Raw genomic sequence first — 23,217 nt, forward strand, 5'->3', positions numbered from 1 at the left:
CCAATGGAAGGATATGGCTGGATAATCCGACTGGTATATTCCATCTATATATCATTTCGAACAAATTATAGATAGCGGTGGCCATAATCGGAAACCAGGTACCCTCCCCAACCCCCACTAACAAATCCCAATAACCCCATTAACCGGAATATCAATACTCGTTGTATAACTCGCCGCATCACTAAGCAGGTACACATACGCCCCACCCAGCTCCTGCACCTGCGCGAGGCGCGGAATCCCACCGTAGTACTTCAGCTGCTGCTCCCAGTCCGGCTGCTGCGGCACCCAGTACGTCATGGCCGTCTGCACCAGGCCCGGCGACACGCTGTTCACGCGGATCCCGTACTGCGCCCATTCCATCGCGAGCGTGTGTGTCATGTTGCGCACGCCGGCTTTTGAGGCGCCGTAGGGGGCGGAGGGGACGCGCTACGCCAGCAATTCATCAGTCTCCCCCAATCTATGCGTATAATAGTAAGGATGGATAGGAGACAAGCGTACCTTATTCGGCCGATAACTAGCCATACTCGCCGTAAAGACAATAGCGCCCTTAACACCCTGTCTAATAAACGCCTTCGCCGCCGCTCGAGCCGTAAAGAACGCGCCGTACAGATTGACGCTCCACAGTTTATCAAGGTCCTCCTTCGTGAACTCCAGCGCGGCCTTGTGGTGTGTACGTCCTGCGTTCACGACCATGCCGTGCAGGGCGCCTGCCTCGGCGATTATGGCGTCGATGGCGGCGATGATTGTTTCTTCTTGCGTGACGTTTGCGGTGATGGCGTGTAGTTTTCCGGGGAAGCGCGAGGAGAGCGCAGTGTAGTCGGAGTTTTCTTCGGGGGTGCTGATGTCGATGCTGTAGACGTGCGAGGCGCCGTTAACGAGGCAGGATTCGGCGACGCCGAGGCCGATGCCGCGGTTTGCGCCGGTTACTGGAGGATGGGGGGTTAGAGGGGCTTGGAGGACGAGGTAGAGGTGGTCTCGAACTTACTGGCAATTACTTTGCCGGCGAGGGTGAGTTGGGTCTGGGAGGTTTCTGGTGTGGAGGAAGCCATGGTGGGGGTGTCTGGGGTGATACTTTGTTGAAGTTGGCAGAGGGATTGCAGGAGGATCAGTTACTTATAAGTAATTCACTGGAGAAGATCGTAGACTGCTTATATGACGAATAATACAATGCCACTCTACCTGCTCGTACACATAGACTGCCCGCGAAACGAGCACAGACAATCGGATGGAGAGGGGTGGTGGGGTTCCCTCGAGACGGGGGCATAGAGACGGGGGCATGGAGACGGGTTTACCCCAACCCTCACTGCAGCTCAGGTGGAGTATGCATGACATGCCTGCTTCAAAAGAATAGCTAGCTTGCTGCCGCTCGTCAGTCTTCCACCTCATCCCACTAACCACTTGACTCTACTCACACCATGGCCCTCCCAGCCTGGAACATCCTCCGCGGCAAGACCGCCGCCATCACCGGAGGCACAACCGGGATTGGGCGTGCAATTGCCCTCGAGTACATCCGGCAGGGCTGCAATGTTGCGATAAACCATCTGGGTCTTCCGAAAGACGAGCATCTCCGCCACAGCCTCCTGGAAGAGGTCAAATCACTACACAAGAAGGGCGCAGGTGCAGGAGAAGTCCTGGAGATCGCGGGCGATGTGACGGACCCTCAGACTCCAACAATCTTGATCGATGAAGCTGTAAAGCGCTGGGGAAAGCTAGATGCTTTTGTCGCAAATGCAGGCGTATTCAGGCAGGCTGAGCTTCTGGAGTACGCACCACTTCATCCACTGAACTATTGAGGCAAAGCAGAATCAGGTACTGACTCCGGTCTAGAATCGAACCCGCCCTCCTTAGTCATTCCCTCGACGTCAACGTAAAAGGCACCTTCTACTCGTGCCAGTCCGCCGCCCGCCAGATGGTCAAGCAGGGTCATGGCGGCTCCATCGTCGCCATCTCCTCCGTGAGCGCCCTTGTCGGCGGCGGCCTGCAAACACACTACACGCCCACAAAGGCCGCCGTTCTGTCGATGATGCAGTCCATGGCGATCTCGCTGGGGAAGCACAAGATCCGGTGTAATGCGCTGTTACCGGGGACGATTAACACGCAGCTGGCGGACCATGATATGAAGAATCCAACGAAGAAGGTGTATCTCGAGGCGAGGATTCCGTTGGGACGGGTTGGCGAGCCGGAGGATATGGCTGGGCCGGCGGTGTTTCTGGCGAGCGAGGACATGAGCCGGTTTGTTAATGGGAGCGGATTGCTGGCAGATGGGGGCATGTTTTGTAATTTGCAATAGTATTTATTAGTCTCCAAATATCACTCATATACTAACCCATCCAAAGCGACATGCTCTCGACCCCAGCCTTCGCCTTCCGCTTCCAATCCTCTCGCCACCGTGTCAAGGGCGGCCGACCCTCAATGAGATCCCCCGTCGCCCAGAGAATACGCTTCCGATCCAACTCCTCGGTAACCTCATTATCCGGACAGAGGATATAGAACTGTTCCTCCACCATCTTCTCCACCATAAAGTCAACAACCTGCTCCGACACCCACGCGCCCCCAGGCTTCTCCTGAAATGCCCCCATATGAAAGCCCGTATACGTCCACCCAGGTATCAACAGATGCACGCTGACGTTCGGCGCCGTCCTCGCGAGATCGAAAGACAAGTGCTCGGCAATAGTCCGCACAGCCGCCTTGGAAGCATTGTACGCCGGGTTCCCCGGCGGGTTGGTGATGCCCTGCTTCGACCCGGTGAGGACAATCGCCCTCTGGACCGTCTTATCCGCCACGATACTATCCAAGAGCGCTGCGAGACCATTTGTGTAGCCCAGCGTATTCACGGCGAATGTCTTCTCGAAGTACTCTGGGTCCTCCCAGCACGTCTTTCCGTCTTGTGGTGTGAATCCGGCTCCCGCGTTGAGCATGAGGAAGTCGATGCCCTCGGGATACGAGGATCGGACCTTGGGCGCTAGGTGCTGCCATTCTGCCATTGAGGAGACGTCGATGACGTGCGTTGTTATCTTCGCTGAGTCTTGGGGTGTGAAGTGCCAAGTGGCTTGCGAAAGGGCCGTTGCGTTGCGATCGAGGAGCACCAGGTTCATCCCGTGCGAGTGGCATCGCTGCGCGGTTGCGAGGCCGATCCCTGAGGCGGCGCCTGTGATGAGGGCCGTAGCGCCTTTGCGGAATATGGGGAGGGTGGTTGGGGTCATGGTCGTAGTGGCGGGTGTTTCGTCTTTGTGAGTATTTTTCTCGAGTGGTTGAAGTAACGAACGGGGCTTTCCCTCCTTCAGGACTTCTAGAGCCGGGACAGCGGTACGTCACTGTCAGAATGGGTGGCTATGATGAACATATGTCTAATTAGCAGGCGTGCGGAATGGCAATAGCCGCAGCCAGATTGCGGATGGGCATTACCCGCCGCCTCCTCTATCGTCATGGTGGATGCACATGGCCAGTTCTAGAAGGACGCAGTCATGACTGGGAAGGAAGCCGCGAGAAGGGTCTTACAAGAAGGTTCTTTGTAAGCCATGGAAAGGAGGTTAGTAAATAGACCGGGTATAAAATATCACCACACCCATGATCCTCATTATCCAACTACACATCTTCGCCAAACGATATATGCCCATGTTGATTGCGCCATGGGCCGTAGGCATTTTCAATGTCGTAGGCTTGATGCTTGTTGGGTTTTTCGTACTACTGATGGTGTTGTTGGTCGTTACCGTAATCGTACATTTACGGATCATCGTATGAGTTGTCATCGTAGTGTTGATCTTGTGATCGATTACCGTAGGATATCCGCCAAGTCATTATAGAAGGACCAAACCATTGTCAAAGGGCGCGTCAAGCGCGAAGAGCTATTTGTCACGACGAAACTGTGGAATGTTTGCCATGCGAAGTACGGTTACAACCGCATAAGAAAGAGGAGCTGCATAAGCTGACTCCTTGAAGACAGCGTGCGTTCAAGGTTGCGGCCCAGCAAGTTGAGGACTGGGGTCTTGGGTACATCGACCTGTACCTGATTCACTTCCCGATTGCGCTGCAGTATAACTCCGAGTGCACTAGAGTATGAATATCTTGTCCTTAATGGGCATCAGCAGCTGACTGCTCAGGGATGGTACTACGATGGCGAAAAAGAAGCCAAGCTGGAGATGACACCAATCAGGGAAACATGGGAGGCCCTGGAAGAATCCATGCGAATGGCCCCGTCAAAAACATCGGCGTCTCGAACTTAATTCGCAGGACATCTTCGACATCTTCACCTACGCGAAGATAAAGCCATGCATGCGCTAGATCGGTATGGCCCATCCCCATCCAGGCTTATAGGCGAGACTGACCGACGTGTCTTAGAACACCACCCGTACCTCGTCCAGCAGACCCTCCTGGATTTCTGCAAAGACCAGGGTATGTTGGTAACTGGATATAATTCTTTTGGCCCGCAGTCCTTTTTGGAACTCCCCGAGAGCTTCCCGACCAGGGCAGCTCAGACAACACCCTTGTTCGAAGTGGAGTTGATCAAGAAGCTTGCTGCAAAATACGGTAGAACAACCGGTCAGATCCTTTTGCGTTGGGCGACCCAGCGTGGACTGTGTGTGATCCCGAAGAGCTTAAAGGAGGAGCGAATGCTGGAGAATCTAGACGTAACCGGATTCGATATTGAAGTACAGGAGCTGGAGCAGATTGCACAGCTGGATATGGTCTTGCACTTCAACGACCCTGGAACTTATCTTCCTGGAAGGCCAGTCGTTTGTTCGCTTAAGCTGATCTTATCGTTCCATCAATCTGGTCTCGAACCTGGCATGATGGCGGTATGGACACCTGGAGACTTAGACTCCAGATGAAATATTCAAAGTTAGAGTAGTAGAAGAATAAAGGAGTGGTCACAGAGCTTATGAGCGACGTGTATGCATTGTTGCTCTTCTCCCAACCCACTTCTTAGCAGAAGATCGCGGTAAAAGGAGAAGGCGACCGTCGTCACCGTGGACCTCTACTCCGGTGTATACCGGAGTCAAGCGCCACAAATGTGAAAAAGCTCAACAAATCTCATCATCATTGAAACTGTCCAGGAAAGTCACAGAATATTAGTTTCGGTCGCCTCCAGCACCTGGCTGATACTTCTCCTGTTTCATCGAGCCGCGGTTGAGCTTGAATGGATGATCCAAGCCCTTCAAAACCTTGGAACTGAGATTCAACAGCAGTTTTAGGCGGGATTAAGCGCAGGAAATCTTATCAGGCCACGAAGCACAAATCATATTAAAGGTTTCTTAAAAATTCAATGCTGAGTCCCCGTCGTGGAAGGGCATTAGCCGTCCCCACTGCGGAAAGGCATCACCCGCCGTGTTCGCCCAGACCCTCAATCAGGATGTTCAGGTCCTGGAATCTGCGCAACCTTATGACGACACAATCTTTGGAAGCCATATAAGCGCCACTTGTTACCTCAAGCAATAGTTTTTGACATCAAGTAGTCCCTTAGGCTAAACATCGCCACAATGGAATCGGAATTGAAAGGACGCACTGCACTTGTTGTATGTTTGGCACTTCCTGTCGAAGGTGCTAGGTGAATTGACCCTGTTCCGTACAGACCGGTGCCTCAATGGGCATTGGAGAGGCCATTGCGCTTGCCTTGGCAGATATGGGAATGAATGTTGCGCTCCTCGCGAGGAGTAAAGTAAGATTCCTGGACCTGGAGCCGATGAACATCACTGACTTTTGCAGGACAAGTTGGAATCCGTCAAAGCGAAGATTGGGGCGAGATATCCTTCTGTTCGAGCGCACATATACCCGATTGATATCCAGAATCACAGCCAGATCGATCAAACAGTGAAGAGCGTTGTATCTGAGCTAGGCGAGATCGAGGTTCTGGTTAACAACGTAAGTACGAACCATGTCCCGAGAGAGTTTGGTTTTTTTGACACACGAAAGGCTGGTCTGGCACTCGGTGCGCCATCTCGATTCTGGGAGTTGCCAATTGAGCTGGTTGACCAAATGAACGGCACGAACATCGCGGGCGTCATGTACACGACTCACTCCGTACTGAATCGGAGTATGTGGCCGAAGAAGCGAGGCACGATCATTAACGTATCATCAGTGACGGGGCTCGAGTGTCCGCCTTTCAATGGCGAGGCCGTTTACCATGCGAACAAGGCGTGCCTTGAGGGCTTCACGAATGCCCTGCGGAGCGAGACAGCTGGGTCCGATATCCGGGTTCTAGCACTGCGGCCAGGTTGCGTCGTTAGCCACTTCCATCTGCAGCGGGTCAAGTACGACAAGGAAGCCATGGACGAGTTCTTTTATGGCTATGAGCCGTTGGTTGCAGAGGATCTTGCTGGGTCGGTCAAATTCATGCTTAGCCGAACTGGAAGAGTATCGATCAAGGCGCTCGACTGTGTACCCACCGCGCAGAGATCTCTGACACGGATTGACAGGGAGTGGAACGCCCGACGAGCTAACTGGTAGTGAGGTTTGAAAAATGGATGCCAATAGACTAGGTAGTGAGCATAACACAGTTCAGCCTTCCGCGAGTCCTGACATTCGAGAGTAGAGGATCCTGTCCTAGAGAGCTTGGCCTCAAGGGAGGCAGACTAGAGTAGTTACATAGACGCGTTGATTACCTAAGCAGGGCCCACTGGGAAGGAACCAAAAAGCATCACACAACCACCCAGCAGCCTGGACCTGCAATGCACAAGACTCAAAGATGGTTTCAGAGTCATGTCATCTACCGACAGAAGGCAGCGTGTATCTCTTGCCTGTACATCTTGTAGGCAAAGGAAACGTCGAGTGGGTGCTGCCAGCAACCGCGTTGATGCCTCCCGCGTGCTAAGATACATTACCTAGTGTGATGGCCAGAAGCCTGTATGCATGACATGCCAGAGAGATGGACGCCACTGCGAGTACTCGCATCATCTTGAGAAGCGAAAGTAAGCGACAAAATACTCAAGTGGCGGTGGTCGAGCTCTAATTCCATTCCAAACAGGCCACCCACGAAGTGTTATATCCATGCGCTACACTCGCGAATAGCTCTTCTGGAAGCTCGACTGGCCCAATCGGGGCACGCTATAGAAGATGGTCCTATACCAATGTTTAACCCTGGTCTCCCGCTGGAAGGATCACCTCGTTCACGAATACTCGCCCAAGATACCCCAGAACTGCTGCGGAATCCACGCTTAACTGGGGCGTACGGTTATTCTGGCTTGTCTGACGACTATACCAATTCGCAGAATATCAATGAACCTCCCATACCTAGCGATTCACTGCTCTTATTTCAACCGTCAACACAAGCTCAACTCTTGGAAGAATTTTGGAATTGGCAAAATACCTGGCCTTTTCTGGTCCATCAACCCCTCTTTGAAAAGGATTTGGCTGGATACGGAGCCAACGGCTACTTCTCGACTGCAGTTCTATCTGCAATGCTGTCTTTGAGTGCCCAATATTGTGACGAAGACCATTCTTCATCCTGGAAGACGTCGGCCGACTCGCTTGCGCAGCATGTGAAGAGGTTGGTCCTTGGTCAAATAGAGCGGCCTTCTCTTTCGCTTGCATTGGCAGCAGCTCTTGTTTCTCTCAGAGACTTAACAGTTGGCAACCTAGCTTCGGCCTCTCAGTACATTGGTAATTTCAGCATAAGCGCTCGGTCGAAACATTTCTCATTGCATATAGGTATCGCTTGTCGACATGCTATGTTGCTCGGTCTTCATTTGGAGAGCTCCGACCATAGCTCCGACTCCAATGATCTTAAAGAAGCTCGAACGCTCATGTGGCTAGGTATCTGGATGCTTGAGAAGTATGCATCTCTTGCAGGTCACTCTCAGGTTCCTATTGATTGACAATTCCAGGCACATTACCCAAATTCTCGGCCAGCCGGGCCCTATCCGTGAATGTGATAAACACCCATTTTCAGTCCCGATTAATCCCAGCATAGAGTACCGGCCGTGGCCGACCTCTGATAGCTCATTGGCTCTAACCTCTCATTGCATGTCCAACATGCAATATGCCTGCGACTTGATTCGCATGGTATCTCCAGTAATTAGCGAAATATATGAACTGACAGGTCACTCAACCTTACAAGCCAAGGAAGAAAAAGCAACAAAGACCCACGTCACCATGTCTGTCTTCTATAACAACTTGCCCAGTCCTCTGAGGCTGCCGGCAACAAGCACAACCCCACTTCCTCCTCATGTTTATCAGCTCAAGTATGTGAAGCCCACCCCGCGGCCTGGATGATCAAACAGCTGAGAAACTCTAGCCTACAGTATCATACCTTGAAAATCATGCTTCATCACCCATTCATCAATGAGGTACCATCCATGAAAGCCTTGCAAGACTCCCAGAACGCCCAAATGGTGCATATCCAGTCGGCGACCTTTTCCGCCATTCGTATAGGTCAGATAATCAACGCTTATAGAAATTTCTATCCAGTGGTAAGCTTAGTACTATCCACGTTTATTAGCGCTGATTGCTGAACTCAACACAGCACCGCCTATCCCCTTTCACAGTGCAAAGCCTGGTCGTGGCATCTTTGATCCACCTTTACAACGCCAATTCAACCGATACGGCTTTGGCACAACGGTCGAGACATCTCCACGGTCTAAATCACCAGACATTGCATCAAATGGCCCCAATGACGAGGTGCAGTGCTCCCGCTATAGAATTTCTTGATTCCGTGCAACACTGCGGCGTATTAGGAGCCAACAAATCATCTGGTTCCCAGTACGGTTCCTCGTCCAATCTTCCAGCAGTTGGACCTGGCCTAGCGACTTTTGTCCCTGACAATATGAATATGGATCTTACGATGGACCTTTTCGACTGGTTCGAACTTCCTCTGCATAACGAACTCTTGTTCGATGGGGATTATGCCGATTTACTCTCTAGTGAAAATTGCGAGATTGAACAAACACAGTGTTGGAGCGTGGGTGATGACATTGCCGCTACAATTACAGCGCCCTCCTTATGAACATCTCTTATCATCTAAGACAGTACGACCGAAAATGAAGACAGAAAAAAAAAAAGAAAGAAAGAAAGAAAGAAAGAAAAGCACTAAGCGGTTACTTCCCATCATCAGCTCCGGATTTAAAGCCTACAGTCGCAAAGAACTCGGCCACATCCCCGGCCAATGTCCCAGGTCTCTCCCAAGCGATGAAATGCCCGCCGCTGTGGTGCTGTCTCCAGAACTGGATATTACACGTTTCCTCCATCCACTCACGCGGGTATAGCCAAAGCTGCTCGATCGTTAGTTATATCTTACTAAAGAAGGAAACCACGAGGCATACCTCCTTCGGAAACAGCGAACCGCCCACAGGTTGGAAAATGTAGCGGCCAAGCATACTAGTGGGATTCTCGTTCAAAACCGCTTCCGCCTCTTTATAAATCTGCATCGCAGCACTTGGGCTTCCTTGATAGTGGATTAAGACCCAGTGAATCACTTCATCAGGCGTCCATGGATAATCATCTGTCCATGCTTTTAACTTGCCTACGAACCAAGCCAGCAGGGCGACTGGAGAGTCGGAAAAGGCATACCCAAGTGTCACGGGTTTGTTTTCTTGAATGCGTTGGTAACCTCTCTGGCGCCATCAGGTCAATATGGTACATTCGATCGTCTTCGCATCCTGTTCGTATGGATTGCTCACCTCCTCTGTTGCAAACCAGTGGGTTCGATCAAGATTCCGCAGTTCCTGCTCGCTATAGTCGTTCCGCCGATAGCGAGCGTACTTTTCGGGTGAACATTTCTCATCCGGCGGCAATGCCAAAAACATGTTGATGTGGATTCCACGCACAGCTTTGGGGTGATTGAGCGCCATATAGCGGACGATAGACGATCCCCAGTCACCACCCTAATCAGGGTCCAATTAACCAGTTTCCTAAACATACAAACTGACTCGAGGCCCGGAGATAATCCTTGCTTACCTGGCAAACATACTCCTCATACCCTAACTTTTCCATCAAGTTAGCGAAACATTCTGCGTGTTGCTCAAGGCCGAATCCCTTCTTTTTTGAGTATGAGCTAAACCCATATCCCGGAATCGATGGGGCAACAACATGAAAAGTCTGCTTTGTCACGTCATCGGGCTCGGTTAAGAGTGGGATGAGCTTTAGGGATTCTAGAACAGACCCAGGCCTGTTTAAATCAGCGGAGTCGAGCACTGGGCAATGCCGGGACTGCACATACCAGCCATGGACAAATATAAGCGGAACAGCATCTGGCCGAGATGATCGATGGTGAAGGAAGTGCAAATCAATGTCTTCGAAGCCACGAACTGGTATTGTGGTTTTAAAATGGTGGAATGTGTTCAGATGGACCTCGAATTTCCGCCAGTCATACTCATCACGCCAGTACTCGACTAAGTTTTTGAGCTTCTCGTGACCAATTTCAAGATCATTCCACCCGACACTTGCCATTCCATCATCAAGTCGGGCATGCTGTAGCTTGATTTTGACTTCCTCTAGCAGTGCATCCGACAGACGAACCTATAGGGTACGCAAAAGGTTAGATATAAATGGCGGAAGGTTGACAGGAGTTTTAAACCTCGAATGGAAACACGTCGGCCATCTTCTTCTTGTTCTCAATCTCTGATCCTTCGATCGTTGCAAGGTCCAGAGTATATAACAACTCTCAAGTGGGTCAACTTTTCCGCATGGGTCCTGGTACCGAGCTCCTCTATCTATTTGAACAGGGCACCTAATCGCACACCTCAATGCGCTTAAAGTTTCCCAATATGGTATACATCGAATACCCAGGGCCTCGAGCCCTCATGTCTGATGTGGAGGGACCTTGGCACAATCCGGGGTTGCCTCTTCTTCTGGGAGTTCTGATACCGAGCTACTCGTTCAGCGAAGAGATATAAAATGGACAATGCGCCTACCTCTCTGGCTATATATGATCAGATGTTCGAACGATACTAATCCGCAAAGCACGGAACGCCCTCCTATCACCCCTCAACCATGAGACTCTCCAGCCCTAAGCGTCACAGCCTTTTTAGGCAAGGTCGGTCGATAATCAATGCTGTTACTATCGCGGCGGGGTTTGGGATGCTTGTACGAGCTTGACCGATCCTCTTAATTCCTCAACCCATTACATAAGAAGTTGACTGGATCATCTCTCAAAAGCTACTAGGCTACGACCAAGGTGTGATGGCAGGGCTCATCGGGACGGAGGGCACTCCTTTCACGATTACATACAAGAACCTCAACGGCTGCAACTTTGGGTCTGATGGTTTGTCAGTTGTCCCAACTCCGAGTATAGTAGCAGAGCAGCTACTAAATTGGACATGCAACAGCCATCTACGAGATTGGATGTTTTTTCGGCGCGGTGTTCATCTTCGTGTTCGGTGAAAGGCTAGGACGAAGATTCTGCTTGGGGGGGGTGGCAGTGATGCTTGTGGGGGCTGCATTGCAAGCTGCGTCTGGCAACATGGGGCAATTGATAGCGGGTCGGATTGTGACCGGTCTAGTAGGTGGTAACCTGCCAATATAGCTGGAGGCAATCTAACCTTTTCCCAGGGAAACGGTGCTAATTTCTCGACAATCCCAGTACGGGCGTCGGAAATGGCGGGATTAGAGGGAACATGGCCAGGTCGCAGCTTTCAATGGGTGGCTCGTCGTCTGGGGCGTTGTGATCGCGTACTTGTCGGTTACTGTTCCTCTGTTGTGTCCGCGACTGCTGATCAAATACAGGGTCGATTATGGCTGTGCGAACTACCAGAATGATATACAATTCCGATTTCCGATGGTAAGGCTCGTTGCTTTCTATCTGACAACCGCTCATGCGCGACTCTATAGCCTTTCAGATGGTTTTTGGCATTGTCATGATGGCTCTTATCACCAGTGAGTACTTGTTCCCTTGTGTGTCTCAGCACTAATCATCCGAGCAGTTTTCCTTGAGTCTCCACAATGGCTGGTCTCCCAAGGGCGAAACGAGGAAGCCAAGGAAGTACTGCGATGGATTACGCCACGGCAGTCCGAGCAAGAAGACAGCGCGAACGAAGTGTACACTAGTACTGTCCAGATGAGAGAGATTTAAATCGCTGCAGACGGAGACTTCTCCTACGCAGAACTCTTCCGAGGCGGAAAACTCCAGAACTGGTGACACATGGCCCTCTGTTTTGGCATAATGGCGTTCCAGCAGCTTAGTGGGTAAGTACTGGAGTTCATTTTTCCCGGTACATCATATACTGATTTTTATTATGATAACAGCATCAATCTCCTTACCTACTACATCTCCTACGTTCTCGAGAACTCGGTCGGATTGAGCCACCGCTTGTCTCTCCTTATCGGGGGCTTTAATGGACTCGAGTATCTCCTTGCCGCCATGATACCGATATGGACGATAGAGAAGCTAGGGCGGCGAAAGTTGCTTCTCCTGAGCGCTACTGGGCAAATGTGCTCAATGATCATTCTGAGTGGCACCATCTGGTACGTAACAGAGAATCCAGAAGGCTCTAGTGCCTTTGTAATGGAGATTCTTGCAGTTGTCTGCTTCTTTGTCTTCAATACCTTCTATGCCCAGGGGTTCCTGGCAATGCCGTTCCTCTACCCGGCCGAGATATCCAACCTCAGGACGCGAAATCGCGCTGTTTTGATTTCGGTCATGAGTAATTGGATATTCACATTCCTGGTCGTGATGATTACGCCGGTGTGCACGGCGAACATTGGATGGAGGTATGCTCGTCACATATGTCCAACGGTAGTTATCTGCTCACAGTACATCGCATTTAGGACATACATCATCTTTACCGTTCTCAATGCAGCTATTATCCCCGTCATTTATCTGTTCTTTTCTGAGACTGCCGGCCTTAGTCTTGAGGCCCTCGACTCACTTTTTGACTGTGAGGGCATGGCAAGAGTGTCCTAGACAAAATGCACCGCGGTCGTATGCTGGAGTTATCGCGTTCTGGTATAGACTCGGAGAGAACTGGGGATCCGGAGGCGAAGGGGAATGCTGCCAGTCATATTGAGTGCAAGGGGTAGGGCCTGTAAGGCTGAAACATATCTTAGTTTCTACAGAATGCAATACGTCTGTCTCTATAGCCTTGTTCTTAACTTCTTGGATGTTAGGACAGAGCTCTGACCCCACTTCCGGCAGTTCCCCACGGGGCGCCAAGCAGTGCGTTTTCCACCCGGCAGCTTCCTCCATCCTTCCATTCTTCTTTCATCTCTTCTATTCCCTCTTATTTTCGCAGGGCCTTCAGAGAATGAGCAATTCTCCCGTCCGATTATCTCGTGGTCGGAAATCTCGTGGGCGCGGCCTTCGCACCAAAACTGGCTGGTATTGCACCTGGTCCCCTTCGCTCCCTCGTTACGAGAGTGCTGCTTTCATCTTGCCGAGCTCGTCGTCAACATCTCTCCCATGGCCTTTTTCTCTAAGGTGATTACAGTACAACTTGCCGCAAACGACATCTCAAATGCGACGAAGTCAAGCCCACCTGCGGACCGTGCCTCAAAGTCAGCCGGCAGTGCGACTACCCTCAATCGTCCTATCCTCCCGCCGATCCATCAGTCGAAGATGGAGCAATCGAACCCTCCGCGGCTACAGAAACCACTGCGCCTTTTCTATCATCTATACACGACACAGGCATTGATGAGTCGCCGGATCTAACATCTCATGAGCAATCAAATCCTACCGTGCTCTCATGGGCCAATCATGGCCAACCCGCACTTCATCCGCTCGATCAACTAGCGGCCATCGTAGCCATTAACCACACTTCTCCCTTTGCTAATAACATACCAGTCTCGCAGTATCCACCGGATATTTCCCATTCGGTGACGAGCTCCATCGAGTCGCCCGGACCGACTATAAACGCCGCGACTGTACGATGGTTCGATCTGCTGGCAAATGACGCCGTCCGTGAGACGCCCCAGATTTCGAGCATCATTGGCCATGGACAAGACGTACTTGAGGAGACAGATATATCACAAATTACACCATTACAGCGTGCCACACGTATCGTGGACCGAACTCATGTCGATAACGAAGCCGTGCAGTCTGATATAAATTCAGAGCAATCAACAGGAAACGCTATACAATCGGAGCAAAATGTGCATGCGGCAAACTCACCTACCGGTGCTTCTTCTGAAGAAAGATTCTGGCAAGCCCAGGAGACTATTCAGCTTCTTCCGCACGAGTATTTCCTCTTCGAGAACTTTGTCCAGCGAATCAGCCCATGGATCGACCTCTTCGACCCAACAAGCAAGTTCTCAACGTTTGTGCCTCACCTTGCGGTATGACCATATCTTATTCGTCAATAAAAGATTCTAACCAGACAAGATGCGCAACGCCGGATTGTTGAATGCAATCCTAGCCCTGTCGTCTCGTCATCTCTCAATCAACCCAGGAGACGCTTCGCATGACCAGCCTCATCGCGGTACTCCACTGCAGTACTACTATCAAACGTTACACTACGTGCAGAAAGCCATGCAGTCCTCAAGCTACAAGACTAGCTTAGAACTTCTTGCTACTGTACTGATCATCTCCACCTACGAGATGCTGGACGATTCAAGTCAGGACTGGCAGCGGCATCTCGAGGGCGTCTTCCTGATTCAACGCTCACAAGTGATACATGGAGACTCAGGTGGTCTTAAAAGCGCGGTCTGGTGGGCGTGGCTCTGTCAGGATGTTTGGGCTGCGTTCCGTGAGAGAAGGAAAACGCTGACCTTTTGGATTCCCAAGAAGACGTATGCAGACCTGACTCCGTCCGAGATTGCTGCTCGCTCGATGTTTGTCCTCTCGAGAGTTATCAATTACTGCTCACGAGAGGAGTGTGCTCTAGCAGAAGTCGATATACAATCTAGGATTAATAGGGCAAAGCACCTGCGCGGTATGCTTGATGAGTGGTGGAGGCATTTGACTGTCGAGTTCACGCCGTTACCCGCAATGGCTCCTAGCCATCCAGCGGCCTTTCAGCCTATATGGATTCGAACGCCAGCATTTGGTATGTTATAGTTTCTGTTGCAGGTCTTGCCTCATATGTTGTCTTCTTCGCACTTTGATATCCGTCTGTGAATTCTCTAGATCAACCACTGACTATACCAAGCTGTCGCCGTTCAACTGCACTGCGTGGCTCATATTCTGCTCTGTTCGCACGAGCCTTGTGTCGGTGGGTTGGATCGTTATCTCGAGCGACAAACAAGAATCCGGCATTGTGTCAAAATCATAGGCGGGATCGCCATGACACTCAGAGAAGATGCCTCTTCTTTAATATCATCGCAATGCTTATTCATAGGTGGCATGTTCACACAGGGTAGCAGCTCTCGCGAATGCATGTTGGATCTACTTGAGTCCTGTCGACGGCGAACCGGCTGGCCAGTCCGTTCCTTTGGAGATGAGCTAAAACAGCTATGGGCAATGCATGAACCTCACAGATCAAATGAGACCGCCCCATATATTAACATATTAAACGGTCATTAGTCATTGCTGGCTCTATCAACAGATCTATGCCTTTCCCGCGGAACCGATGATTTCCATCCATTTTATCGTCGCCTGGGTCACCTTCTCCATACCCTCCTCTATCAGCTGAGTATGCGGCATCTTCCCAGCGTTCGCATGGAGATGCTCATAGTAATCATCTAGGACACATCTGTTGACGTTGATCTTGCGGCAACCAGCAGCAATGCATTGCTGCATCAGCTCGGGCGGAAATCCATTCGTTCCGTGTACCGCCAGTCGTACTCTGCCATTCGCGCGCTCTTTGACCTTTGCGAACCTGAATCAGTGTCAGCTTGCGTGTAACATAAATTGCCTGATCTGAGGGCTATACCTATCAAAATCTAGCCTAGGCCCCTGCGGGCCATATTCACCATGGACGTTGCCGAATGACGGAGCCAAGGTATCGACTCCTGTCGCAACAAACTCATCAACCTCCTCTGCCGTAGTAAAGCGAGCTTCTAATCCAGCTGTGTCCATCACACCGTCCTCCCCACCCTCAATTCGACCTGGCTCCGCTTCCGTGACAATGTGTCGCTCATTGCAGTGTCGCACCCAGTGTGCCGTCTTGCGCAAGTTATCCTCTTTTTCGAAATGTGACATATCTACCATGATACTGTCAAACGGTAACTCGGCGGCTCGCTCGATGAGTTCCTCGGATTGGGCGTGGTCGAGATGGATGGAGATTGGGACACTGGCGCGTTTTGCCTCTTCGGCCGCAGCGCGCACGAGAAGTCCATCGTAGGTTGAGATAACCCACGGAAAGAACTGAAGGATCAGGGGAGAGCGCGCAATTTCCGCAGCCTTGATCATCCCCTTCACTTGCTCGATGTTGTATGAGATTGTCGCCATCACCCCGTACCCGCCGGCTTCGGCGTCGCGAAGAATACGCAGATGCGTATTTGAGTCTTTCCAGTCGGCCATGATTGATTTCTTGCGTGCACTTTGTTAGTGAAAATCATGCACAACGTCGAGCCTTGCGTCGACATTTTAAAGCCTGCGCCGGGCGGTGCCTCGTCTCGGGGACGCACATGCCCCCCACAGCGGGGTTGACCCCACGAATGCCCGCGAGTCGCAGCACAAATAGCAATCAGGGCCATGGTTATAAGCAGCCCTGCGTGAGACGTAATTTGGCGGACACTCAGCGCAACGTCATGCCATCTCCGAGCCCGTTCGTTGTCCTCGACACCAGGTTTCAGGCCATCCTCGGCGAAACTCCGACTCTCGAACTTCTCGCCGAGAATAGGGCCTACCCTTTCGCTCATGAAGCGGGCGTATTCCTCCCTGGGCGCAATGAACTCCTGATAACGAGCAACCGCATCCAAGATCCAGACTCGCCTAGTGGACAGCGCGTTCAAGTAACAAAAGTCCATCTTGACAATGACTCCTCTACTTCGTTATCCTCGGTGACAGGAGCAGTAAAATGCGAGGAACTTGCTGTTCCCATCCCCATGGCCAATGGCGGTGTTAACTATAAAGACGGTATACTCATCTGCGCCCAAGGCTCGATGGACGCACCAAGCGGACTATATCACATGTCCACCGAGCCACCCTATGCAACAATCTTGGTAAAGGCCGACTTCCACGGCCGCCCGCTCAACTCAGTGAACGATGTTGTTGTACACACAGACGGGAGTATCTGGTTCACGGACCCAATCTACGGGCATGAGCAGGGATATCGGCCGCCACCTCGGCTACCAAACCAGGTTTACCGGTTCGATCCCGAAACTGGAAGTATCCGGGCAATGGCAGATGGTTTCGGCAGGCCGAATGGGATATGCTTCTCGCCGGATGAGACCGTAGTCTATGTGACCGATACAGACTGGATCCACGGGGATGGAAGCACGGACGATACGCGGGTATCGTCTATGTACGTTTGCCCTAACTCCCATGCCACATATAGGAAACTGACAGACAACCTGCAAGCTACGCATCCGATCTCATAACCCGCCACAACCAGCCCTTCCTAGCTAACCGGCGGCTTTTCGCAATGGCCGACAGCGGCATCCCTGACGGGATCAAATGCGATCTTGAAGGGAACGTGTACAGCGGCTGCGGCGACGGCGTTAACGTTTGGTCTCCTGGGGGCGAACTTCTTGGCCGTATCTTGGTGGATGGCGGTGTTGCGAATTTCTGCTTTGGGAGGGAGGGCGAGATGTTTCTTTTGAATGAGCATCGGCTTTGGAAGGTGAAGCTGACGGGGGGTGTTAAGGGGGCGCTTCTTGGGATCTAGGTCTTTCCTTGGTAAGAGGCATATATCTTGGTACATCCTTCTGAATAATAGGTCGTAGACGTTCCTTGACTAAACCGCTCGGCGATGATTGATTGATGATAGGGTTCTTCTGGCGTCTATTGCTTACCTCGAAAAGTACTCGTTGCTCAGTGCGGGTGCTCTACCGTGTTGTGTTTACATTTGGTAAGTATGGCGTGGCTGTCCCCACAATCAAGCACTGATTGGCCGTAAACAGCGGTCACGTGTGCTCGCTCTTCATATTGGCGCTGTTGCAGACTTCAACCAATATAATCTCACCACCACAGTCACCATATTGCCTGCTACGTACAGCCTTAGATAGGCATCCTAATACCAAGCGCAAGTACTACTGGGCGCGCTCGGCAGTGGACAATCTACAATTTCTGGCTTAGGGCGGGCGACTTACCCAGTACATTCACATGCGTGGTTCTACCCCCCCAGCATCAAGAGTGCTTCGCTCGAGCAGGGTCCTCGTGCCGTTGCCACCCTATAGAACAAAAATCAAAGACAAAGGTATTATCTATGAGGTCAAGCGTCCCACGGAAGAGAGCGTCTTCGAGAGTCAGAGTCCAGTCTCCATCACTGGGGTTACGCCACTTACCTCCTACAATTGGATCAAGGCCCCTGTTCCCACGATCGCTGTTCCCGGTAGCCCTCCCCTCTGGAATCCCCCAGACGCAGCCGAGATCCGGGTGAAGAGAGACGTTGGCCGCTATTTTATTGCACATAATACCGCCCACTATCGAAAACTTCCGCTCGAGCCTCTTTTCCGCGCCCTGTATCTCGAGCACCCTACCTTTGACATCAACTCCATTGACATTGTGGCCGATCGGGGCACTCTGCGTCGCCTTCTGTCGTTCGTTAGCCCCGGCTATCGTGCGCGCAAGGAATCGTATATCATCAAAGTCGAGGTTCGGAACAACACTGCCTTGTTTCAATTCGTCGACTGGCGGATAATCCAGAACATCAGACCTCACGACCTTACCCAGGGTTTCGGGCATGAATTTGAAAGAACATTTACCACAGATCTGGTGCAGAAGAGCAAAGGTCACCAACGCATCTTGGCATACCGGCTTGGTGGCCTAGGTTTTCTGGTGCGTCATGAGCTAGACGGATATACGTCGTCGTCCCAGGACCCCACGCATCTATTCCCGGTTAAGATTCCGAACAAGAACAAGGTCGAAGACAAGTCGGCTTTGGTGGTCGTAAAAGCCGGTCACACCGTACCCACGCAATCTACCCTAGAGCTCAAGACGAGCAGATACAAACCAACTGGACTCCTTTCTAGTAGTCTGGTCATGCCACAGTTGTGGTTGTCTCAGACGCCGAACCTTGTACGGGCACGCTATACGGCAGAGGGTGTATTCACGCCGCCTGAAGTTGAGGATATGACCGATCGTATGAAAGCATGGGAGGAGCGGCACAACACCGATCTTCGGCATTTCGTGACGATGCTCAAGAACATCATCTCGGCTGTCAAAAAAGAAGATACTAAAAAAGCTATTATTAAGTACAGTGCTAAGTACAAGAAGTTGCATGTCAAGAAACCGTGCAGGGGATTCCGCTTGCTCCCTCGTGATCTTTACGATAGATTCGACCAGAGTTATAACGAAAAGCCCGTGGGTGAAATCGAACGGGCGACAGGGGAAGCGAAGGGGGAGAGCGAAGAGAGAGTGAGCAAATGTGAGGAAGGAGAGAAGGCAGTCTAACAAGGAATCCTGGACCGGCAATGTTCTCTCTCCATATACGATCTCGTCTAAGCAGGTTTCTGGCTAGTCAAAGACAATGGCCGCCTTGATTACCTTCTTCGTCCTCATCGCTTCCAGACACTCCTCCCATTGCTCCACTCGGAAGGTCTGGTTGACGATGCCACTCACGCGCACCTTGCCAGATTCTGCAGCACATATTAGCCCTTTCCCAGAAACTGTATGCAGGGACTGACCGAGATAATCAATGGCGGCTGGGAACTTGTGCATCTCACTGAACGACCCGAGTATCTGGATCTCGTCCTTGAAGATCCTGTTCGGAGGCAACGAGATCCGGTCGTCGTCACCATAGACACCGTACACCACCAGCTTTCCGCCCTTTCGCACAAAATCAAGCGCTCTCTCCAGCACCTTCGCATTGCCCGTGGCTTCAACGACAATGTCGAACCCGTACGGATTACCGCGTTCTAGTTCCTCTAGCACCGCCGCCACAGCCGCCTGGTCCCGCGGGAGGTCTACATACTCATCTGCAGCATCAAGTGACCTTGCCAGCGCCATCTTGACTCCCTCCGGCGCAGCAACAACAACTTTACACCCACCATTCTGCCGCAGCATCTGCGCAAGAACCAGCCCAGTCGGCCCGGCTCCAAAAAGAAGCACCTTCGACCCCATATGCGGTGCAATCTTGTCTATTCCATGCGCCGCGCAGGCTGCGGGTTCGATCAGCGTCGCGTCCACGTCCGAGATCCCTTTAATGGGGAACACCCTTTTCGCTGGGTATACCGCGTACTCGGCGAATCCGCCATCGACCATGACCCCGTGCGCGATGAAGTTCTCGCAGAAGAGCTCGCTTCCCCGGCGGCAATGGAAACATTCCCCGCAGAGCTCGGAGTTGTCGGCTACCACTCGGTCGCCGACGGTGAATCCCTTTACTTTTGCTCCATATGCTGCCACAACTCCGACGGTTTCGTGGCCTGGGACCACGGGGAACTACTAGCTGTCAGAGTTTACACGCGAGTGGTATCTTTGGCCTTACCTGTGCTCCGAATTCGCCTTCGTGGATGTGCAAGTCCGTTCCGCAGACGCCGCACGCTTTCACTTTGATCTATGGTCAATCATCAGCTCAACATAATTCTGTCCCTAATAATCGAAAAAGACTCAGTACTAGCAGGTCATGCTCTCTTATACTTGGCAGGGATTTTTCGACCACGCGCGGATTTCTTGGAGCTGAGTACTCTATAAAAACAGGTCAACACCATCACATCACCAGCAATAGGCCTATCTTACCCAGCGCTTTCATTGTTTTCGGGATATTGAAGGCATCCATTTTTTGGGACAATATTCTTGTGACTCGATGAGTGAGAGCTGTTCCAAAGAACCATGACAGATGATTTGGCTTCATACTCCAGATTCTCGGATACCTTTAACCGAGGTCTATCCGGATTCCTTCACAGTACTCGTTTCGAGCACTCGGCGCGCAAGGGGTATGACGAAATGATACCAGCATTCTCGACCTGATTAGTGCTCTTCCGGGCTAATTGGAGCACTGTGCCATTTCACGATTCAGGATTACCCCGGAAGATTTCTGGCCGCCCAATGAGCAGCCACATACAATGCACTACTCGTCTCGGGACATGGACGATCTTACTCATCGTGCCGTCTCGAGCACAGTACATCTACTTTTCTGAAAAGGATTGGATAAAGGTGGATACCACGTCAACAAATATACGTGCCATAGGCACCTCATTCCACCCCCGTGGGGTAAGTTGAAAGCAGGGCAAGTTCCGAAATCCGGAGGCAGTGCTCACCGTCCTGCAATTGTGGAGCGCATATAAAATCATGTATATACCCGTTATGTTGCAGTTAATCATACGGCACAGTCAGTATTTTATCTTCTGCCTGCCTGTTCATCATGGGTATCCTCGACCGTCTCAAGCCCTCGGGTGGCCTCCGTGGAGGATGGTTGACTTTTTGGTTCGCTGTGGGGTGCGGTGCTGATATGGCGCTATATGGTTACGACCAAGTGCGAAGACCCCCATCTTGCTATCGAATGGTGCTTTACTGACCAAAAAATAGGGCGTCTTCGGCGGCGTCGTCATCTCCCCCGACTATCTCCGCGTGCACGATCTCGAAGGACCGTCAAGGACAAACGTTCTCAGCACCGTGACAGCCATCTACAATGTCGGCTGTTTCTTGGGTGCCATGTGCGCTACATGGGTAGGCGGAAAGCTAGGACGCAAGAGATCAGTTATCCTAGGAATCGCCATCATGACCGTCGGCGCTATACTACAAACCACCTCCTACGGCGTCCCCCATATGATAGTCGGTCGCATTGTCTCTGGCATCGGGAACGGAATTAACTCTTCCACTGTGCCAGTTTGGCAGTCTGAGACCGCTCCGGCTAGGTTGAAGGGGAAGCTGGTTATCTTGCAGAACGCTCTTTTACTTGTTGGGTTTTCGATGTCCAACTGGATTAACTATGGCCTTGCCTTTGCCGACGGTCCTGTTTCCTGGCGTTTCCCGCTCGCTTTCCAGCTTGTTTTCATTATCATGATTTATCTGGTTATTCCGTGGCTTCCGGAGTCACCGAGGTACGTGCATTCTCCGGTTTTCCTGAGTCTTGAGTGGTTGACTGACGCGCAATTGTGCTTGTCTAGATGGCTCGTCATGAAGGGACGCGATGAAGAGGCCTTGGAGATCCTATCGGACATTGAGGACAAGCCCAAGGATAACGCTTTAGTCGTCTCTCAATTTCAAGCTATCAAGTACACCGACGAATATGAGCGCACAAACGGAATGAGCTGGGGAGAACTTCTACGAGGGAAAGGCTCGGGAAAAACTGGCACCAAGACAATTCGTCGCTTGGTTTTGGGAATGGGGACGCAGTCTATGCAACAGTTTGCTGGTAAAGACCCACTAACTCATTGTTCTGATTGAGTCACACTAACGCTTCGTGTAGGCATCAATGTCACATCATACTACATGCCGACAGTTCTGACAACGTCGGTCGGATTGAGCCCTGATCTGGCACGACTCCTGGCCGCCTGCAACAGCGTCCAATACCTCCTTTGGTCTTTCCTCGGCATCAGACAAGTCGACCGCTGGGGCCGTCGTAAAACCATGATTTTCGGCGCAACAGGCCAATGCTTCTGCTATATCATCATCACTGCCCTGATCCGCTACAACGAGATTCCGGGGTATCCAAACGCCCAGCAAGTCGCATCTGCCTCCGTGGCGTTTTTCTTCCTCTACTACGTGTTCTTCGGCATCGCAATGCAAGGCATACCCTGGTGTACGTAACAATCCACTTCCTCCCCATTACCATTACCCCTGATGCACGTTGTATTCTAACAGAATGAAATGCCCCAGTATACCCCACCGAAATCAACTCCCTCACAATGCGCACAAAAGGCGCCGCTATCGGCGCCGCAACAAACTGGATCCTCAACTTCATGGTCGTCGAAATCACGCCGATCGGAATCCAGAATCTCGGGTGGCGATTCTACATCATCTGGATCGTGCTTAATGCGGCCATGGTTCCCACGATGTACCTCTTCTATCCGGAGACTGCGGGGCGCACCCTGGAAGATATGGATGAGTATTACCGCACGAATCCGCCTCTGTTGGTCTTTCATGATAGGGAGGCTGTTTCAGTTACGAGGCCGGAACGGTATAGGCTTATGGAAGAGGAGGTTATAAGGAAGAATGGGGTTGGTCACGGTGTCGGGGAGGAAGCTGGGAAGGAGGAGGGTGAGATTGTTCAGCATCATGAGGTTGTGCCGCGTTAGAGGTTGCTCCGGGATCTGATGCCGATGCCATGATCGGGGTAACGTCTATCTATTTTGTCTCTTAGGTACAAA

General features: G+C 51.5%; 15 protein-coding genes across 15 annotated transcripts; 10 read left to right on the top strand and 5 right to left on the bottom strand.

Moving 5' to 3' along the window:
• Positions 1-28: 28 nt before the first annotated feature.
• BDW74DRAFT_187403 (uncharacterized protein) lies at positions 29-1,049 on the bottom strand (the record flags this gene model as incomplete). The annotated part of the gene is made up of 3 exons (XM_073731480.1): positions 29-426; positions 499-926; positions 986-1,049. 3 exons carry the CDS (start codon positions 1,047-1,049, stop codon positions 118-120), a joined length of 801 nt encoding a protein of 266 aa, XP_073587674.1. The 3' UTR covers positions 29-117.
• Positions 1,050-1,415: 366 nt separating this feature from the next.
• On the top strand, positions 1,416-2,290 carry BDW74DRAFT_165643 (SDR family NAD(P)-dependent oxidoreductase; the record flags this gene model as incomplete). The annotated part of the gene is made up of 2 exons (XM_073726448.1): positions 1,416-1,762; positions 1,828-2,290. 2 exons carry the CDS (start codon positions 1,416-1,418, stop codon positions 2,288-2,290), a joined length of 810 nt encoding a protein of 269 aa, XP_073587675.1.
• A 31-nt stretch (positions 2,291-2,321) lies between these two features.
• BDW74DRAFT_174178 (SDR family NAD(P)-dependent oxidoreductase) lies at positions 2,322-3,203 on the bottom strand (the record flags this gene model as incomplete). Its single annotated transcript, XM_073727971.1, has 1 exon — positions 2,322-3,203. The coding sequence occupies one exon, from the start codon at positions 3,201-3,203 to the stop codon at positions 2,322-2,324; it is 882 nt and encodes a 293-aa protein (XP_073587676.1).
• A 364-nt stretch (positions 3,204-3,567) lies between these two features.
• Positions 3,568-4,223, top strand: BDW74DRAFT_174179 (NADP-dependent oxidoreductase domain-containing protein; the record flags this gene model as incomplete). The annotated part of the gene is made up of 4 exons (XM_073727972.1): positions 3,568-3,735; positions 3,804-3,886; positions 3,940-4,054; positions 4,101-4,223. 4 exons carry the CDS (start codon positions 3,568-3,570, stop codon positions 4,221-4,223), a joined length of 489 nt encoding a protein of 162 aa, XP_073587677.1.
• Positions 4,224-5,886: 1,663 nt separating this feature from the next.
• On the top strand, positions 5,887-6,444 carry BDW74DRAFT_145605 (uncharacterized protein; the record flags this gene model as incomplete). The annotated part of the gene is made up of 1 exon (XM_073723216.1): positions 5,887-6,444. A coding segment is annotated over one exon (558 nt), but the record flags the coding sequence as incomplete, so codon positions are not given.
• A 513-nt stretch (positions 6,445-6,957) lies between these two features.
• BDW74DRAFT_75443 (fungal specific transcription factor domain-containing protein) lies at positions 6,958-9,379 on the top strand. Its single transcript, XM_073733630.1, has 5 exons — positions 6,958-7,596; positions 7,645-7,768; positions 7,821-8,177; positions 8,231-8,405; positions 8,459-9,379. The coding sequence occupies exons 1-5, from the start codon at positions 7,065-7,067 to the stop codon at positions 8,936-8,938; spliced, it is 1,668 nt and encodes a 555-aa protein (XP_073587679.1). The 5' UTR covers positions 6,958-7,064; the 3' UTR covers positions 8,939-9,379.
• BDW74DRAFT_165644 (epoxide hydrolase family protein) lies at positions 9,030-10,531 on the bottom strand (the record flags this gene model as incomplete). The annotated part of the gene is made up of 6 exons (XM_073726449.1): positions 9,030-9,203; positions 9,255-9,545; positions 9,612-9,815; positions 9,889-10,099; positions 10,151-10,449; positions 10,508-10,531. The coding sequence occupies 6 exons, from the start codon at positions 10,529-10,531 to the stop codon at positions 9,030-9,032; spliced, it is 1,203 nt and encodes a 400-aa protein (XP_073587680.1).
• Positions 10,532-11,112: 581 nt separating this feature from the next.
• On the top strand, positions 11,113-12,001 carry BDW74DRAFT_174182 (general substrate transporter; the record flags this gene model as incomplete). The annotated part of the gene is made up of 7 exons (XM_073727973.1): positions 11,113-11,194; positions 11,259-11,431; positions 11,482-11,511; positions 11,555-11,607; positions 11,656-11,710; positions 11,769-11,805; positions 11,853-12,001. 7 exons carry the CDS (start codon positions 11,113-11,115, stop codon positions 11,999-12,001), a joined length of 579 nt encoding a protein of 192 aa, XP_073587681.1.
• BDW74DRAFT_75352 (general substrate transporter) lies at positions 11,904-12,930 on the top strand. Its single transcript, XM_073733629.1, has 3 exons — positions 11,904-12,114; positions 12,175-12,639; positions 12,697-12,930. Exons 1-3 carry the CDS (start codon positions 12,071-12,073, stop codon positions 12,830-12,832), a joined length of 645 nt encoding a protein of 214 aa, XP_073587682.1. The 5' UTR covers positions 11,904-12,070; the 3' UTR covers positions 12,833-12,930.
• A 242-nt stretch (positions 12,931-13,172) lies between these two features.
• On the top strand, positions 13,173-15,385 carry BDW74DRAFT_165645 (Zn(II)2Cys6 transcription factor; the record flags this gene model as incomplete). The annotated part of the gene is made up of 4 exons (XM_073726450.1): positions 13,173-13,246; positions 13,356-14,199; positions 14,246-14,909; positions 15,012-15,385. 4 exons carry the CDS (start codon positions 13,173-13,175, stop codon positions 15,383-15,385), a joined length of 1,956 nt encoding a protein of 651 aa, XP_073587683.1.
• On the bottom strand, positions 15,375-16,324 carry BDW74DRAFT_187405 (class II fructose-bisphosphate aldolase; the record flags this gene model as incomplete). Its single annotated transcript, XM_073731481.1, has 2 exons — positions 15,375-15,680; positions 15,735-16,324. The coding sequence occupies 2 exons, from the start codon at positions 16,322-16,324 to the stop codon at positions 15,410-15,412; spliced, it is 861 nt and encodes a 286-aa protein (XP_073587684.1). The 3' UTR covers positions 15,375-15,409.
• Positions 16,325-16,554: 230 nt separating this feature from the next.
• On the top strand, positions 16,555-17,633 carry BDW74DRAFT_165647 (SMP-30/gluconolactonase/LRE family protein; the record flags this gene model as incomplete). Its single annotated transcript, XM_073726451.1, has 2 exons — positions 16,555-17,270; positions 17,327-17,633. The coding sequence occupies 2 exons, from the start codon at positions 16,555-16,557 to the stop codon at positions 17,631-17,633; spliced, it is 1,023 nt and encodes a 340-aa protein (XP_073587685.1).
• Positions 17,634-17,979: 346 nt separating this feature from the next.
• Positions 17,980-19,392, top strand: BDW74DRAFT_75550 (uncharacterized protein). Its single transcript, XM_073733631.1, has one exon. It carries the CDS (start codon positions 18,071-18,073, stop codon positions 19,358-19,360), a length of 1,290 nt encoding a protein of 429 aa, XP_073587686.1. The 5' UTR covers positions 17,980-18,070; the 3' UTR covers positions 19,361-19,392.
• Positions 19,393-19,423: 31 nt separating this feature from the next.
• Positions 19,424-20,684, bottom strand: BDW74DRAFT_174187 (zinc-dependent alcohol dehydrogenase family protein; the record flags this gene model as incomplete). Its single annotated transcript, XM_073727974.1, has 5 exons — positions 19,424-19,545; positions 19,594-20,347; positions 20,394-20,462; positions 20,523-20,593; positions 20,645-20,684. 5 exons carry the CDS (start codon positions 20,682-20,684, stop codon positions 19,424-19,426), a joined length of 1,056 nt encoding a protein of 351 aa, XP_073587687.1.
• Positions 20,685-21,269: 585 nt separating this feature from the next.
• Positions 21,270-23,145, top strand: BDW74DRAFT_174188 (sugar porter family MFS transporter; the record flags this gene model as incomplete). The annotated part of the gene is made up of 5 exons (XM_073727975.1): positions 21,270-21,380; positions 21,434-21,948; positions 22,015-22,262; positions 22,317-22,649; positions 22,727-23,145. The coding sequence occupies 5 exons, from the start codon at positions 21,270-21,272 to the stop codon at positions 23,143-23,145; spliced, it is 1,626 nt and encodes a 541-aa protein (XP_073587688.1).
• Between the last annotated feature and the right edge of the window lie 72 nt (positions 23,146-23,217).

The sequence above is a fragment of the Aspergillus multicolor genome (genome assembly GCF_047715735.1).
Source record: "Aspergillus multicolor strain CBS 133.54 unplaced genomic scaffold BDW74scaffold_3, whole genome shotgun sequence".
Classification (NCBI taxonomy): Eukaryota; Fungi; Ascomycota; class Eurotiomycetes; order Eurotiales; family Aspergillaceae; genus Aspergillus; species Aspergillus multicolor.

Excerpts from the sequence above, each read along its gene's own strand:
- BDW74DRAFT_75443 (XM_073733630.1), top strand. The coding sequence starts at position 7,065 with ATGTTTAACCCTGGTCTCCCGCTGGAAGGATCACCTCGTTCACGAATA. Across the intron at positions 7,769-7,820 it reads GGTATCTGGATGCTTGAGAA|GCACATTACCCAAATTCTCG; the intron begins GTATGCATCTCT and ends TGACAATTCCAG. Across the intron at positions 8,178-8,230 it reads CCTCATGTTTATCAGCTCAA|CCTACAGTATCATACCTTGA; the intron begins GTATGTGAAGCC and ends GAGAAACTCTAG.
- BDW74DRAFT_75352 (XM_073733629.1), top strand. The coding sequence starts at position 12,071 with ATGGCCCTCTGTTTTGGCATAATGGCGTTCCAGCAGCTTAGTGG. Across the intron at positions 12,115-12,174 it reads GCGTTCCAGCAGCTTAGTGG|CATCAATCTCCTTACCTACT; the intron begins GTAAGTACTGGA and ends TTATGATAACAG. Across the intron at positions 12,640-12,696 it reads ACGGCGAACATTGGATGGAG|GACATACATCATCTTTACCG; the intron begins GTATGCTCGTCA and ends CATCGCATTTAG.
- BDW74DRAFT_75550 (XM_073733631.1), top strand. The coding sequence starts at position 18,071 with ATGCGTGGTTCTACCCCCCCAGCATCAAGAGTGCTTCGCTCGAGCAGG.